The 17,868-nt window shown below is 46.1% G+C and overlaps 1 protein-coding gene across 5 annotated transcripts in view; it reads right to left on the bottom strand.

The window, feature by feature from the left end:
* Positions 1-6,356, bottom strand: part of ZFP64 (ZFP64 zinc finger protein) — an 80,827-nt gene extending 74,471 nt beyond the window's left edge. The window contains exons 1-3 of one of the 5 annotated variants that reach the window (XM_070381021.1): positions 5,821-6,356; positions 4,758-4,853; positions 2,620-2,853 (exon numbers count right to left, since the gene is read on the bottom strand). In XM_070381021.1, the coding sequence (XP_070237122.1) occupies positions 2,620-2,853; positions 4,758-4,853; positions 5,821-5,866 (376 nt within the window). In that variant the 5' untranslated portion in view covers positions 5,867-6,356. Of the gene's footprint in view, positions 1-2,619; positions 2,860-4,757; positions 4,854-5,820 lie in introns of all 5 variants that reach the window. The other 4 variants (XM_070381018.1, XM_070381022.1, XM_070381020.1 and 1 more) reach the window with 4 other exon arrangements.
* Positions 6,357-17,868: the final 11,512 nt, after the last annotated feature.

Below are 17,868 nucleotides of genomic sequence, written 5' to 3'. Positions count from 1 at the left end.
ACACTCAATCTTCAGGGAGAAGACCACGAGGGCAAGGGCCCAGGGACCTGAGTCCCAGGACTGTCCTGAACCTGTGCTGGGACCCTGACCATCTCTCATCTCCACCTGCAGCTTCACTCTGTCCAGCTGTAAAATGAGAAGGTGGTACCAGGCCCATCCCTAAGGTGAGTTTCTGTTCGAACATTTTCCTGGTGATTTCCTCTAAGATGAGATGAAGAGAAACTTGGGAGAAAGCGGGAAGACCTCAGGGTAACCTGATGAGAGTTTCCGAGGTGATCAGTTATATTCAACGCTTAACACATTTCAGCAGGAACATTATTTTGGATGCAGTAAGGAAACGACCACAAACTTCACCTGCTGCCAAAAAACTCAGACACAGCATCAACGTGCAAATGATAAGGCAAAAGCTGGTACCCTCACTTCAGAGGTTCTCCACATCTTAGCTCCAATTAACTGTTTGCAAAACATTGAAAACAAGTCAGAAGTTGCAGATGGGCTCGATCAAGCTCACAGATGTATTTTGTTTGACCAACAAGTTTTTTTTTCCCCCTCATCGCCTGACATGTGGGATCTTAGTTCCCTGACTGGGGATCAAACCTGTACTCCCTGCAGTGAGAGGACCTTCTTAACCACTGAACTGACAGGAACGTTTCCTAACAAAGTTTTAAAATTTGGGAAATTTTACATTTTTCAGTTGCTCAGAAAAACCCAAATATCTAACTGATTGAATCCAAAGAGCAACTTTCTCTATTTCACCAGCGTCCCCACCATCCCCTAATGCCTTCTGCAGAGTTGACATCTTTCATTAACATTACTTGCCTCATTCCTGTTCTAGAAGCTTTCCTTGAATATAATACATATGCATATATATGCCGGTTTATATTTACCTTGAGACTCTATGTGGGTACACAGATCTAGCTTCCTTTTCAGACTAAGTCACATTCTACTGTCTGAATTTATTCATCTAATTGTTAGATTATTATTCATTATCCATCATGGCATTTATTTATCTAATCTCCTGACATATACGTTACAAAGGTTCCATTTTCTTTACAGTATATCAGTAAACACCCTTGTACATTTTTACTCGTCAAGTTTTAGAGGATAAATACCCACAAGTGCACATACTGGGTAAATGTGTACATTTTAAAATTTGAAATATTTTAAATGTAAGAATTAAAGTTTGAAAGATATCACAAAATTGCCCAGCTTATATGAATGGATATCTCCAGAAAGGAAAGGAAAGCAGTATTTGATTTGCATTTCTTTATTACTGAGGGATGATGACTCAATGACACATCCTTGTATATTTACTGGCTCTTGAATAGCAACTGCTGCTCTTTGCTGACTTTTCCATTTAGTCTTTTTATTTTTCCATTTAGTCTTTATATTGATTTTTCCCAGTTGTTTTTTTTTTTATACATTGTTTTACTGTGAAGGATATTTTAGGTTCTTAGTCACATGTACTTCATTTTCTTTTCCCAGTTGTCTTTAAGCTTTTTTTATACATTGTTTTTACTGTGGAAGAATGGTAACTTTATCTGCAACCACATAACAATTCTTTTTCTTTTGGAGGAGCAATCCTATAACCTGCTTTCTTTGGAAGGCACAGTATTAATATATTTTTTGATTTAAAAATTTGAATGCCTTTAAAAGCCAACAAATACATCCTCTATTTTCCCATAGGATGCAACAGTGTGTCTACCAACCATCTCATAAATGGGTGCTTACTGGAGTCATCTGTCTCATCCCGTAAGGCAGATTATAAAGGAATAAGCTTAGGGGTGTGAGTGTTTGGGTCTCTCTGCATGTGGGGGCTTCCCTGGTGGCTCAGACGGTAAAGCGTCTGCCTACAACGTGGGAGACCTGGGTTCAATCCCTGGGTCGGGAAGATCCCCTGGAGAAGGCAATGGCACCCCACTCCAGTACTCTTGCCTGGAAAATCCCATGGACGGAGGAGCCTGGTCAGCTATAGTCCATGGGGTCGCAAAGAGTTGGACACGACTGAGCGACTTCACTTTTACTTTCTTTCTTTTGCACGTATATAGTTTTTACTCTACAACTTTGACGGTTTCATTGTGCATGTTTAACTTTTGGATCCATCTGTGGTTTCTTTTGGACGTGACCAAGAACTAGGATGAACTTTTCTGTTTTTCCAGTTGGCGGCACAGGGAAGGGGAGTCATCAGTACTTGTTTATAGATTTTAAAAATTTCTTAAACATTTTTTTTGTCCTTTATACAAATAATGCAAATTCAGGAATCACACACATATTTCCACCACCCCCAAATATCCACTTTTTCCTTTTTTACCATTTCCTGCAAGTATTTTTTTCTTAGTATATAGCTTTTTTTCTGGTTTTGTTTTAAAAACCTGGTTTTTGTCTGTTAGTTTTGTTTAGCACATGCCAACAATTTATAACTGCTACCACTTAATGTTTTAACCTAGCAGTTCGCAAACCTGGCCAGGCAGCTAGCTTCCCCATGGAGCTTGTTAAAAATAATGAATCAGCAATCCTAGGGGGTGGGCCCTGGGTGTCTATATTTTTAACAGGATCTGAAGAGGCGTCTGGGACATAGCCAGGCCAACTCTGAGTGACTGCCCCACCGCCCAACCATACCTGTGATCGTCTGGGTTTCCGAGGTGATGGTTCGAGTGGTGGTCTGAGTCTGGGTGGCAGGCACCGTTTCCTCCGATACAAACTGGACCGTGCTGGGCGCCGCCCCAGACGTGCCGGTCAGCTGGCAGCCACTCTGCTTGTGAGCTACAAAGGCGTCCAAATTGTTAAACTGCTGCTTGCAGATGCCACAGATGTGGATGTCGGGAGTCAGCTCCACCAAAACTGTTGTGCCACCTGGAACTCCAGGGGACAGAGGGGAGTCACAGGTTAATTTCAGACAGCTTGAAATGGAAACACAAACCAGACCCACGGTGAGAGAAACGGGCATGGTGGCAGGCGTGGCTAGCTGCTGGCCCAGTATCTATTCCACTCCCCTCTTCTTGCACACAGAACCCCAGTGCCACCCCAGCAGCAACATACCCACCCAAGTAATGCTCCTGATCACTCCCTGTGGGGGCACTAGTGGTATCTCATGCAGGAAGGTTCTTCCCTGCACCTCAAGAAGGCTACCTTGCGCTTCAGAGGACCATCTCCTGTCTCAAGGAAAACATAATTGTACTTCTCAGTCATTATGGGAGCCAGTGCTCCCACTATTCCAACCCTCTCCCCCATCATGAGAACCACTAGCCTGAATAATTTGGCTCATGACATACTTGGGAATCCCTCCAGCACAGTGCTGGAGGAGCTTCAGGGAAAAGCACGATCAAGAGGGAGCCGACATGGTTGGCACTGTTCACCTCTCCCTTCAGCCTTGAATGCAGGTGTGATGCCAGGTGCTTCTGCAGCCATGTTGTAACATGAGGTAAATAGTAAGATCTCTACAAAAGTTTACTTCACTGATCCCCTAAATCAACCCTAGAATCAATCAATTCCAGACTTCTAATTAGGCCAGTGTAGTTCAGTTTTGTTACTTGTAAGCAAAATTAATTCCTGACAGGCATTATTTCACTATAGTAATAATATCAAGAATTAATATTGTATTTAACACTTGCAAAGCGCTTACCACAGTCCTGGCACTATATTAGAAACTGCTATATAAATGTTTGTTAAATAAAGAAATACAATGACTAAGTCTCTAACTAATAAGACAAACTGAATTTTTATTTAAAAAGTTTTCTTTGCCTTATTACAAGGAAATTCATGTTTATAACAGAAAATCTGGAAGAGAAGAAGCAAGGAGGGAAATTACAGTCTTTCCACCTATGGCTACCATGAACATTACAAAATATTTTCTTCCATTCATCGAGTTAAAGATTGTTTATATCATAGTGTATTGTAAATTAACCTTTTTCCCAATACTGCTGTACAAGCATTATGCTCCATCACTAAAGTCTCTTTATATATATACATAATTATTTAATGACAACACATTATTCCATATTTTCTAAGCCTCATAATTTCTCACTAACTGTAAGGTTTGAATATTATTCCCAATTTTCCCTGAGTCTAAATAGTATGAAAACCACCTTTGTGCATATACAGTTGGCATCTTTGCTTCATAATTTAAAAAAATTATAAAATATTTGCATTATGTCCAATGTCCCATTACAACCAAGACAAGACATCTCTGTGCAGAAATACAATTTGGTTGACTTCTAAGAAAAGATACTCTGCACTGAGCAAGGTAGGTTTGTAAGCCATCTTGCAAACACTGAAATCAATGGATGGAAGGACGTGACATTTCTCATCTCTCTAACACTGTCTTCCTGTAGCTACTAAGGTGCCCAAGCTAAGAGGAAGACAAAGAATCCAAGAGACTAGTGACTGCATCATTGAGATTCCTTAATGGTGGGACTCGGGAGGAGATGGGGTGAAGTTTCTGCTTCATAAGATGGTTACGAGAATTAAATGAGATGGTGCTTGTAGAAGGCCAGCACAGGGATCCCCAGCATGTCACCTGATGGGGTTATTACTGAGGTGTTCTATTTGAATTTGAAAATATCCCCTCTGAATATCTGTAATGAACTGAGACCCAATAGAATACACTGGGTCTATTTTTTTTTTTTTTTGGTATCATCAACACAAAGAATTCCTTTATCTTTGCCAGGCTCTTCTGTCCATGGGATTCTCCAGGCAAGAACACTGGAGTGGGTTGCCGTGCCCTTCTCCACGGTGTCTTCCCAAGCCAGGGATCGAACCTGTGACTCTTCCGTCTCCGGCATTGGGAGGCGGGTTCTTTACCACTGGCGCCAGCTGAGAAGCCTCTTTATCCCAACAAAGTTCTCCAAACCTGTCTGGGCATCAGAATAAGGGCTAGGGTGGGTTATTTAAACACGGATAAACACGGACACATCTGACCCCCACTTCAGAGAGTCCTAATGGAGGTGGGGTGAACGGGGACTGAGGTTTAGGGAAATCTGCGCTTTTCACAAGTTATGCAAGGAACACACAGACATGTTTAGGAGCCAGTGTCTTCCAAGTCGGTAACAGTAACATCTAACAAGTGCCAGGGGTTCTCAAACTTCCTGTGCCTCCGAATCGCCCAGGGCAAGCCCATCCTCCTCCCTTCTACCCTGGCCCCACCACCTGGTAGGTGGGGCCCACAGAGCTTTCCCCCCTCCCCCTTTTTTAAAAAATAAGCGCTGGAGCTCCCAGGTGGCTGGTTCGCGCTCAGCCCCACACTTAGGGAAACAACGAGCCCGGCGAAACCACGGGCTTGAAAAAGGCTGTCATCATAATGAAAATGAACCCCAAACTCAAAACTCAAAGAAAACGCCCATGGCCCCATTCCCCATTCAGATCTCCACCTTCAACGTGGACAAGGCTTTTCAGGAAGCCGGCAAGCCCAGCCAGCCAGACCTCGTGCAGTCCTCCGAACCCAGACTTCAAGGATTCGGGGCCACCGAGACAGAAGTTTTCCCATCAGCGTGGCCGCGGTTACCCCAAATCCACCTCCAGGCTGCGCCGGGGGCGGGGAATGCCGCGAGAGGGTGGGCGATGGTCGGAGCCGCCAGCCCTCCCCCACCGCCCGCTGCACGGGGGGCTCTTTGGAGGCTGGCGAGCGCCCCCGCCTCGCGCCGGGTCGGGTGCGCCCGCCCCCGGCCCACCCCGGCGCCTCCTGCCCGGCGCGCCCGCCGCGGTCCCCGAGACGCCGGCTCGGGGCCGTCACCCCGATTTCGGGGCCCCGGGCCTGCCCGCTGCGTCGCAGGCGTGCTTGGGCCCGGGCCCCGGAGCGCGCACTGCGCCCGGAAAAGCACTTACTTTGCACCGAGCCCGGGAAGCTCTCGCCCTCGTTGCTCGCGTTCATGGCCGCAGACTGGGGGCCGAGGGGGGTCCCCGGCCGGCCGGGGTGCAAGGGCGCGGGGCGCGCGGGTCTACATGGTGCAGGGACTTTTCCTTTTATTTTTCCACCCCCCCAGCCTTCCTTCTCCCAACTCCGCGAGGCGGGGAGGACGGATGTACAGCGAGCGCCACTTCCGCTGCCTAGAGGGCGCTGGCCCGGCCCGGCCGCACCAACCTGGCTTCGCGGCTGCGGCTCCCGGGGGAAGAAGCCGGCCAATCCCGGCACTCGGGCCGCGGGGTCTCCCCGGGGTCCGGACGGCGCACACGCGGTGGGGCGGCCGCGGGCAGCGAGGGACGCGCCCCCGCAACCCCCCGGGCTGCAGCAGCCGGCGCCCTGCCCGCACCCCGGAGGGCTGGGCCGGCGCTTTGGGCACCCCCCACCCCGGCTCTGGCGCCTTTGCACCTGCCGCTCTGGGCGTCTGGGCCCCGCCGAGTCCGGGCAGCCGGGTCGCCCCGGTGGTTTGCAGAAGAGGAGCGAGTCGGGCAGCAGTTGGGTGGGTGCTTGCGGGGGGGCGGGGCGGGGGGGCGGTCACAGGCTTGGCGGGTGGGGAACGCCGGCTGGGCGCATCCGCAGAGCGCTGGGCCGGCCCCCTGCCCAGTAGTGAAATAAAGAGGCCCGTGCTCACGTGCTTGCGTGGCAACTGGGATCGGTCGCTGGGGCAAGAACCCTGACCCCAGGGGTCCGCCAACTCTTCTGTGCATCACCACCACCCGGAGAGCTTGTTAGGACGGAGGCCGCGGGGCCAGCCCAGAGTTTCTGACTCGGTGGGTCTGGGGAGAGGCCCGAGGACCAGCATTTAAGTGACAAAGTGAAGTTCCTGATACCGGTGGGCGCTGCTGCCCCCGATCTGACCCCGCGCTCGGCTGACTTCACCTGCCATTCCCTCCTCCCCTCAGGCGTCAGCCCCCAGCTCTTTTCAGCCTCAAGGCTTCTGTGCTTACTGTTCACTCTGTATCCACCTGCCACCCTGCCTAACGCCCTTGGGTCTTGATTTTAAATGCCATCCACAGAGAGGCCCTTCTTGGCTAGCCCCCGTTCTAATCCTGCCGTGCCTCCATCCAGTGGCTCCCCCTGTTACTTTCTGGTCTGCTTTATTTTAGGATTTATCAAATCTAACCTGGTAATCTGAGGTATCTCTATCTGTATCTACCAGTCTATCCATCTATCTGTAGATCTATCTAATTTGTCAATCTCTACAGACAGGTACACAGATTTATTCGTTTATTACCTGTTTTCCCTTGCCCCTTACATTCAGTAAATCCTCAGCAACCTGGAATGAATAATAAAAACCTCCCTGCCTTGCTGATACATCTATCCCCAGTGACTTGGTCTGGTGCCCGGCACATAGTAGGCCCACAGTAAATAGGGTGAGTATAACTGATGAAATTATCCTGCGGTTTCCATTGAGGGTTTGCTCATTCCTCCAGCAGCAATATACTTAGAAGCGTCTGCCATGTGCCAGGCAGCGTGCTAGCCCCTGGAGGTACAAGGGTGATCCTATTTACTTCCTGCTCTAACAGAACTTGGCTGGTGGCTAGCGATGCAGTCCACGCTAAACAGTCAGATCAGCAGTGTAATTTCTTGAGAGTAATATGATCTCAGAAGACATGAAACAAGGATGTGATGGTGGCTTCCTTGGCCTATCTGAGCAAGCAATGTGTGAATGAGGCCGCTGCGTTGGGGGCAGTTCCAGCCTGGGGGACTGGCAGGTGCCGGAGCCCTCAGCCACAATGCTCTAGACAGGAACGGGCCACCCCGCCCCCCAGTCCCACTGCGAGTCTCACCGCCCTCCCCCAGACCCCTCACTGCTCCTGCTCAGACACGCCCAGCTCTGCTTTTCCTCCTCCTTCTGCCTGGATTGCCTTCCCCTGGTCTTTGCAGGACTAGCCAAATGGAAGGTCACTTTGTGGCGGAGACCTTCTCTGTCTCTTATCTGAAGTACTTACCCCCTGCTTGGTACACTCTGTACATCACCTCAGTACACCTACTCCTAGTCAGTATGACCCAGAAAGGCACTGCAGCATAGGGCAGTGTTTATTTTTTTAATGCTTGATAAATGAATCCCCACCTGGATGAACATTTCCAGCCTCATGCCCCTTGCCAGCCAATGTTACCCCAGCTCCCCAAGTCCAGACAGGTAAACACCGTACAGAATTCTGTTGCTGCAGATTCCTTTTGTTGAGAGCAGTATTTTTTATTTTTGTCAGAAGAGAAACACCAAGGGGGCTTGCTAAGGAACAAATTCTAAAGTTGCAACCCAGATCAACTGCACCCAAATTTCCTAAGGCAAGACCTGGTAATTTGCATGTATTTCACAAGTGCTTCAGGTAATTCTTACCACGATATAATTAGGGGCCTTACGAATCAGTGCTTAAGTCTGCCTGTCCTGGACGCACACTATTCCAAGGTGAGGTAAACCCTGGAGCTGTTTCGCTGTAACCAGTTGGGTGACCTTCCTGGGAGACTCAACTGCTCTGTGCCTCATTATCTACAGTCTGGAAACAGTAATGGTACCTACGTCCCTAAGGTCTTTTCAGAGGAAAGTGAAAGTGGAGTCCTTCAGTTGCTCCGACTCTTTGCCACCCCACGGACTGTAGGCCACCAGGCTCCTCTGTCCATGGATTTTTCCAGGCAAGAGTACTGGAGTGGGTTGCCATTTCCTTCTCCAGGGGATCTTCCCAACCCAGGGATTGAACCTGTGTCTCCCGCTTTGCAGGCAGACCCTTTACCATCTGAGCCACCTGGGAGTCAATATATATAAAGTGCTTAGAATACTGCCAGGACAACTTTAGCATGACTGGGCAACAGATGTTTAAAAAATTTAATATTTACCCCATGTCCAAGGGCAAAGGAGAAGCCCCAGCAAGACAGGAGGAGGGGTGAATTTGCATTTAAAATCAAACCCCATTCCCGCAAGAGACGCTCAGAAGGCTCAAACATACCTTGTGCACACCAGAGGGTCCCCACAGAGACTAAGCCAGAACTGTGTCTGAGTGTCTCCTACAGAGGAACCGGTCAGCAGTGCCTGCCACAGGGGCAGGGGCTCTGGGTGCAGCAGACCTGGGTATGGCATAAACCCTCTTGGAGGAGGTCACCATTATCCCCACCATAGAGCCGCCAGGACTTACACAGGACGGGGAAATAGACTCTTGAAGGGCACAACAGAACCTTGTGCACCAGGACCCAGGAGAAAGGAGCAGTGACCCCACAGGGGACTGACCCAGACTTGCCTGTGGGTGTCCGGGAGTCCCCAGCCGAGGTGTGGGTCGGCGCTGGCCTGCTGCAGGGTCAGGGGCAAGAGTGTAGCAGTGCATCACGGGACCTTTTGAGGGAGGTCGCCATTATCTTCATTAGCTCCACCATAGTTTGGCTCCAGGTAAATAGCAGGGAGGGAACACAGCTCCACCCTTCAACAGAAAACTGGATTAAAGATTTACTGAGCATGGCCCTGCCCATCAGTTTCCCCCTCAGTCTCTCCCATCAGGAAGCTTCCAGAAGCCTCTTACTCTTCTCCATCAGAGGGCAGAAAGACTGAAAACCACAATCACAGAAAACTAACCAGTCTGATCACATGGACCACAGCCTTGTCTAAATCAATGAAACTATGAGCCATGCCGTGTGGGGCCACCCAAGACAGATGGGTCATGGTGGAGAGTTCTGACAAACATTGTCCACTGGAGAAGGGAATGCCAAGCCACTTCAGTATTCTTGCCTTGAGAACCCCATGAATAGAATGAAAAGGCAAAATGATAGGATACTGAAAGAGGAACTCCCCAGGTTGGTAGGTGCCTAATATGCTATTGGAAATCAGTGGAGAAATAACTCCAGAAAGAATGAAGGGATGGGGCCAAAGCAAAAACAATACCCAGTTGTGGATGTGACTGGTGATAGAAGCAAGGTCCGATGCTGTAAAGAGCAATATTGCATAGGAACCTGGAATGTCAGGTCCATGAATCAAGGCAAATTGGAAGTGGTCAAACAGGAGATGGCAAGAGTGAACATCTACATTTTGGGAATCAGTGAACTGAAATGGACTGGAATGGGTGAATTTAACTCAGATGACCATTATATCTACTACTGTGGGCAGGAATCCCTTAGAAGAAATGGAGTAGCCATCATGGTCAACAAAAGAGTCCAAAATGCAGTACTTGGACGCAATCTCAAAAACGACAGAAGGATCTCTGTTCGTTTCCAAGACAAACCATTCAATATCACGGTAATCCAAGTCTATGCCCCGACCAGTAATGCTGAAGAAGCTAAAGTTGAAAGGTTCTATGAAGACCTACAAGACCTTCTGGAACTAACACCCCCAAAAGATGTCCTTTTCATTATAGGGGACTGGAATGCAAAAGCAGGAATTCAAGAAACACCTGGAGTAACAGGCAAATTTGGCCTTGGAGTACAGAATGAAGCAGGACAAAGGCTAATAGAGTTTTGCCAAGAGAACGCACTGGTCATAACAAACACCCTCTTTCAACAATACAAGAGAAGACTCTACACGTGGACATCACCAGATGGTCAACACCGAAATCAGATTGATTATATTCTTTGCAGCCAAAGATGGAGAAGCTCTATACAGTCAGCAAAAACAAGACCAGGAGCTGACTGTGGCTCAGACCATGAACTCCTTATTGCCAAATTCAGACTTAAATTGAAGAAAGTAGGGAAAACCACTAGACCATTCAGGTATGACCTAAATCAAATCCCTAACGATTATACAGTGGAAGTGAGAAATAGATTTAAGGGCCTAGATCTGATAGACAGAGTGCCTGATGAACTATGGATGTGACATTGTACAGGAGACAGGGAACAAGACCATCCCCAAGAAAAAGAAATGCAAAACAGCAAAATGGCTGTCTGAGGAGGCCTTACAAATAGCTGTGAAAAGAAGAGAAGCGAAAAACAAAGGAGAAAAGGAATGATATTTGCATTTGAATGCAGAGTTCCAAAGAATAGCAAGGAGAGATAAGAAAATCTTCCTCATTGATCAGTGCAAAGAAATAGAGGAAAACAACAGAATGGGAAAGACTAGAGATCTCTTCAAGAAAATTAGAGATACCAAGGGAACATTTCATGCAAAGATGGGCTCGATAAAGGACAGAAATGGTATAGTCCTAACAGAAGCAGAAGATATTAAGAAGAGGTGGCAAGAATACACAGAGGAACTGTACAGTAAAGATCTTCACGACCCAGAAAATCATGATGGTGTAATCACTCCCCTAGAGCCAGACATCCTGGAATGTGAAGTCAAGTGGGCCTTAGGAAGCATCACTACGAACAAAGCTAGTGGAGGTGATGGAATTATAGCTGAGCTATTTCAAATCCTGAAAGATGATGCTGTGAAAGTGCTGCACTCAATATGCTAGCAAATTTGGAAAACTCAGCAGTGGCCACAGGACTGGAAAAGGTCAGTTTTCATTCCAATCCCAAAGAAAGGCAATGCCAAAGAATGCTCAAACTACCACACAATTGCACTCATCTCACACGCTAGTAAAGTAATGCTCAAAATTCTCCAAGCCAGGCTTCAACAATATGTAAACTGTGAACTTCCAGATGTTCAAGCTGGTTTTAGAAAAGGCAGAGAAATCATAGATCAAATTGCCAACATCCACTGTATCATCAAAAAAGCAAGAGAGTTCCAGAAAAACATCTACTTCTGCTTTATTGACTATGCCAAAGCCTTTGACTGTGTGGATCACAATAAGCTGAGGAAAATTCTGAAAGAGATGGGACTATCAGACCAGCTGACCTGCTTCTTGAGAAACCTGTATGCAGGTCAGGAAGCAACAGTTAGAACTGGACATGGAACAACAGACTGGTTCCAAATAGGAAAAGGAGTACGTCAAGGCTGTATATTATCACCCTGCTTATTTAACTTCTATGCAGAGTACATCATGAGAAACACTGGGCTGGAAGAAGCACAAGCTGGAATCAAGATTGCTGGGAGAAATATCAATAACCTCAGCTATGCAGATGACACCACCCTTATGGCAGAAAGCGAAGAAGAACTAAAGAGCCTCTTGATGAAAGTGAAAGAGGAGAGTGAAAAAGTTGGCTTAAAGCTCAATATTCAGAAAACTAAGATCATTGCATCTGGTCCCATAATTTCATTGCAAATAGCTGGAGATACAGTGGAAACAGTGTCAGACTTTATTTTTTTGGGCTCCAAAATCACTGCAGGTGGTGACTGCAGCCATGAAATTAAAAGACGCTTATTCCTTGGAAGAAAAGCTATGACCAACCTAGATAGCATATTAAAAAGCAGAGACATTACTTTGCCAACAAAGGTCCGTCTAGTCAAGGCTATGGTTTTTCTAGTGGTCATGTATGGATGTGAGAGTTGGACTATAAAGAAAGCTGAGCACCGAAGAATTGATGCTTTTGAACTGTGGTGTTGAAGAAGACATTTAAGAGTCTTGAACAGCAAGGAGATCCAACCAGTCCATCCTAAAGAAATCAGTCCTGAATATTCATTAGAAGGACTGATGCTGAAGCTGAAACTCCAATACTTTGGCCACCTGATGCGAAGAACTGACTCATTTGAAAAGACCCTGATGCTGGGAAAGATTGAGGGCAGGGAGGAGAAGGGGACGACAGAGGATGAGGTGGTTGGATGGCATCACCAACTCAATGGACACGAGTTTGAGTTAACTCCGGGAGTTGGTGATGGACAGGGAGGCCTGGTGTGCTGCAGTCCAAGAGGTCGCAGAGTCGGACAACTGACTGACTGAACTGAACTGAGCTGAAATTAACATTTAAGTTTGTAAAAACCGTTTCGTCTCAGCTGTGCCGGGTCTTCCCTGCTGCTCGCAGGCTTTTCTGGGTTGCAGTGCGTGGGGCCCGGCTTCTCACGGGGGCTTCTCCCCTCGTGGAGTGCAGCCTCTCGGCCCCCGGGCTCTGTCGTCACGGCACTGGACTTCGTTGCTCTGCAGCACGTGGGATCTTCCCAGACCAGGGATCAAACCTGTGACCCTAGCATTGGCAAGCAGATTCTCAACCACTGGACCACCAGGAAAGGTCCTATGTATTTTCTTAATAATTGAAGAAAGTATCTGAAAATCTCCTGCCAGAAATCCAAATCCTAGTTACTGTTATTATTATCTGTTCTTGTTGCTGTCTACTCTCCAGACTGTAAGCTCCTGGAGAGCATGGCCTGATTTCTTTCATTAACCCTGCGTCTCTGGAGCCTAGAACAGGGCCTGGCACATGGGACCTCAGTACAGCTTTTGCTGCTGAATGAGTTCACATGTTTCTACCAGCTCCATATTAACCGCTTGCTACTATGCCCAGCCAGACTTTCTCTATGGCACATGTAGGTCACTGCAGGGTTGTTTTTTTCAGGTCTTAAAATATCCTTTTTTAATTTCTTTTTTTCTTTCTATACATGTACTTCTTATTATAGGCATATTACAAGTTCTTGGTTAGTAGTTTAGAAAAAACCCAATAATATAAGAAAAGAAAACCCATATATAATTCACTACCCAGAAACAACTTTTCGGTTGATGAATATACATAGTCTTTTTTTCCTTTCTGTATATGTCTGTATGTGTACGTGGGCTCCCAGGCGGCAGTAGTGGTAGAGAACCTGCCTGCCAAAGCAGGAGGCAGAAGAGAAGCGGCTTCGGTCCCTGAGTTGGGAAGATCCCCTGGAGGAGGGCCGGGCAACCCCCTGCAGGATTCTTGCCTGGATTACTTATACTACTTGTGCTACATCATTTAATCCTTAGAACAACACATGGGTAGACACTGTCATTCTAGTTTATAGAAGTGGAAACTGAGTCTCCTAAAAGTTAAATAGATGTCATCCGCATGGAAGGCCAATAAAGGACCAGCGCTGTTGAGAATCCTTGAGAACAAGTAACCGAGACTGTAAGAAGAATGGAGATTTGCGTATGTTACAGTCAGTCAATTAGAATTATATCCTTCGTTACGTGATTTCTGGCAGGAGATTTTCAGATACTGTCTTCAATTAGTAAGAAAATACATAGGACCTTTCCTGGTGGTCCAGTGGTTAAGAATCCACCCGCCAATGCAGGGGACGTGAGTTTGATCTCTGCTTGGGGAACTAAGATCCCACATGCTTGGAACAACAAAAATCCACGCGCCACAACTATGAGCCTCGCGTAGCTCCTGCTAGCTGCACCCAGAGAAAGCCTGAACATAGCGACGAAGAGCCAGCGCAGCCAAACGTAAATAAAAGAGCACACCATTTTTATGCTGGTAGCATTTATTAATCGTAACAAGAATACTGAGGTCACAGTCACTGGCTTGATTGTTGTAAGTTCTGCAAGCAAAGATATCCTTATCCTAACAAAATAGTTTATAATTTCAAGTGATCAAAATTTTTTTGACAGTAACCACTTTAACAGACTTAGTTTCCTATAGCAACCATGCACAATTCAATAAATTGAAGTTCTCAGGGCAGAAACTTTTGTTCATTTTCTTCCTTGCTGCATCTATAATAGTGTCTGGTATCTAAAAAGGGATGGATGATGAACAGACGGATGGATGGGTGGATGATGGATGGATGGATGGAATGACTAGTATCATCGTTACTTTGGAAGATAACTATTAAAGCAAATCTTTGACAATTATAGGAAAGCATCTTTCCCTTTTCAGTAAAACATACAGACAAAAGTAGGATACAGTGACAGAATCTACAAAAATTATAGATTTCATTTAAGTTGTATGGTCACTGATATGCAAATACCTTATACACGTCCTTATTTTTCTAGACAAAGGCTAACAAGAATGGCTAACCCAGGGCTTTGTGGTTTTCAAAAGTACTTGTGTCAGCAACCTCTCCACTTCTCCATTTCCCAAAAGTACTACAGAAAATTCTGGCCTAAGTTTCCACCCATAAATTCACCCGAGGTGGGTGAGCTGGCTCTGAGCCTCTTGTCATCTGATCCCTTCCCTGCCTCCCCTGCTCAGCTCTGCAGTGGAGCTGACCCCTGTCTGTGTCTTCCAGGCTTCTGGGGCTTCTAGTTTCCTGTCAAGTTTGCTAATGGGTGGAAGGAAGCGGGAGAAGCAGCCAGAGTCTTTTCCCAGGTCTTCCTCTCTGGGTGGCAGCGTCTGCATCTCTGCTCTGGCCTCAGATCCCAGATGGGCCCACCGTGGCCTCAGGCAGGGGACTCTAACTCCTGGTCTCTGAAAATACAGCCTCCTCCCTGGGGAGCATGGGCCGGTGACTTCCAGCTGATGCTATAATCTCTGGTTACCTGAACATTCCCATTTGGCCTTTCAGCTATCAATTCCTGATGTTAGCTTAACTTAAATTCTCAGACTTGCTTTCTTTTCCTGGTTGGGCTCTGGTTTAAGGTTGGGATTAAGGTGTGTGGGGCTTATAATTTTCTTCTGGTTTTTCTGGACACGGCAGGTGATTCTTAATTGGAGATTGCCTTAAAATCTCCAAGGGAGCTTTCTGAGAACACACACACCCGGGCAACACCCAGCTGTGTGGGAACAGAATCTTGAGGTGTGGAGTTCCAGGCACCAAGCCTGGAGAAACGTCATGGGTGACAAGAGCTAGCCCCTCCTGACCTCAGTGAAACCTGATCTAAAATCTTAGAAGCAGACCAGGGGGACATTTTTTATATTCCAGAAATGATTTGCCAACAGTATTTAACGACGGCCTGCAATCTTTACATAAACATAAAAGTCAAAGAAGAAACACTTGAAAGTTAAAATAACCACTGAAACCTTCTGTAATAGGATATAGTCAAGACTCAACCTGTTGGGCATACAGTGGTGATTATACAACCGATCGTTTTGATGAGAGCTGGCTCTGAGACGTGTCTGGCATCTGAGGGTGGGACACCTGTGCTTTCAGAGCAGCTTCACGTGGATAACTCCATACGAGCGAGCACACACACGCCTGAGTGTTTTCACTCTTTTGTATGGTTACTGTCTGAACACGAGAATGCTCAACAGTATAAGAAGGTGTGTCGTAAAAAGGGCATGCCCCTGCAGCCTCTCACAGGCCCCAGTCTCCTTTCCAAGAAACAGTCATTATTGCCAGTTGCTGGGGGTGTTCTTCAGAACAGTATTATCTGTACAGATCTATATACATATCTCCCTCCATTTCTTTTTCTTCCAAATGAAAATACAATGTAAACAACACTCACCACCCTGCTTTTTTGCATAACAATGTAGTTTGGAAAATATTGCTTGTAAGTGAATCTAGATTTTCCTCCCTGCCTTAGGAAGAGTTCAGTTTTTCACTGTGTATATACATATACTAAAATTTACTTAAACAGTCCCTGTTAATGAACATTTAGTTTGTTTCAAGGGTTTTGTTACCACAGACAAAGCTGCAATGAGTATCTGTATCTATGCCTGTACAGGGGAGAATGTATATTTGTAGTATAATTTCCTAAAGTAGAATTGCTAAGTCAATGGGTATGGGCATTTAGTGGGTTTTTTTTTTTTTAAGTTTTTTTGGGGATATGGACCATTTTTAAAGTCATTATTGAATTTGTTACAATGCTGTCTCTCTTTTATGTTTCGTTTTCTTTGGCCCGGAGGCATGTATAATCTCTGCTCCCGGATCAGAGATTGAAGCACAGATTGAAGCACAGCCCCTACATTGGAAGGCGAAGTCTTAACCACTGGACCGCCAGGGACAACTCTGCCTTTCAAATTTTGATGCTTTCCAATGGCACTTAGAATGCCCATCAACAACTTGTTAGGGCATCTCTTTCCTACATTCTAACTCACACAGTTATCAGGTTTCTGATCTCTGTCAATCTGGTGGGTAAAAAAAATTCTGTGTCAAGGATTTAATTTGCATTTCTCTAATTATGATATACTTCTGAATTTAATCAAAGGAAGGCAAACTCAACACCTGTCCCCAACAAAACAGAACAGTGCACTTACAATCTGTGTAATTACGAGTTCCGAGAGGTCCAGACATAATGCATCGATGGCAAAGGAGACACCCAAAATGTGACTGCTGGGGTCAGCTCTCAACTTCCTGGGGTCCCCAGTGTGTTAAAAATTGGCAGGTAATACTTTAGTTTGTGTGTTTTCAAATGGTTTTAATATGTGACAGAAAATTCCAATCAGTTATTTGCTAAGATCGTGAAACCCTAAATGATGGTATGGTTTGAAAATCACTGATCTAATCCTCATATTGGGCTTCCCAGGTGGCTCGGAGGTGAAGAATTCACCTGCACTGCACGGGATGAGAGTTTGATCCCTGGGTCAGGAAGATCCCCTGGAGGAGGAAATGGCAACCCACTCCAGTATTCTGGCCTGGGAAATCCCATGGACAGAGGAGCCTGGTGGGCGACAGTCTACGGGATTGCAAGAGTCAGACATGACTTCGGGACTAAGCAACAAAACCCTTATTTTACAGAATGCAAAACTGAGGCCCTTCCCTTGTAGGAATCCAGAACTGTTGGTAAACATTTTTTTTAAACCTTTTTGAATATCTTTTAAAATACCTTTTAATTTTGGAATCATTGAAGATTCATAAAAAGTTGTGAAAACAGTAAAGTTCTTATATTACCTTCTCCCCAGTGACAATGGCATATTCTTTTTGAGTTACCAAACAAACAAACAAAATCTTGAAATGTTTATTACTTTTAAATGCTTTTTACCCATCCAAGATCACAGCCAATTCAGAAGGTAGTCATATGACAACTGTACCAATAATCCAGATTTTCAGTAAGATGTCCCAGGAAGTATTAATATTTTAGTTAGGGCCACATGTGCTATTGAAATCAACAGTCCCCAAGATACAAGGGTTCAAGGTCATAGAAACTAATTTCTCATTCTCTGCAGTCTAAGATGGGTGTTCCCGTCCATGGAAGGGGGTCTCCTTGAAGGAAATACAGACCCCTCTAGACTGGAGGAGGTATATTTTTGATGTACAAGTAGCTTGTCTGCCACAGAAAGGATTCTCTGCTTTTTCTCAGACAGTGTATCACCCAGGAGATTGGGGAACCTAGGGTTTAGTTCAG

The sequence above is a fragment of the Bos mutus genome, chromosome 13 (genome assembly GCF_027580195.1).
Source record: "Bos mutus isolate GX-2022 chromosome 13, NWIPB_WYAK_1.1, whole genome shotgun sequence".
Classification (NCBI taxonomy): Eukaryota; Metazoa; Chordata; class Mammalia; order Artiodactyla; family Bovidae; genus Bos; species Bos mutus.
Note: the sequence above shows the minus strand (reverse complement) of the source record. Positions and strands in the feature narration are given on the sequence as shown.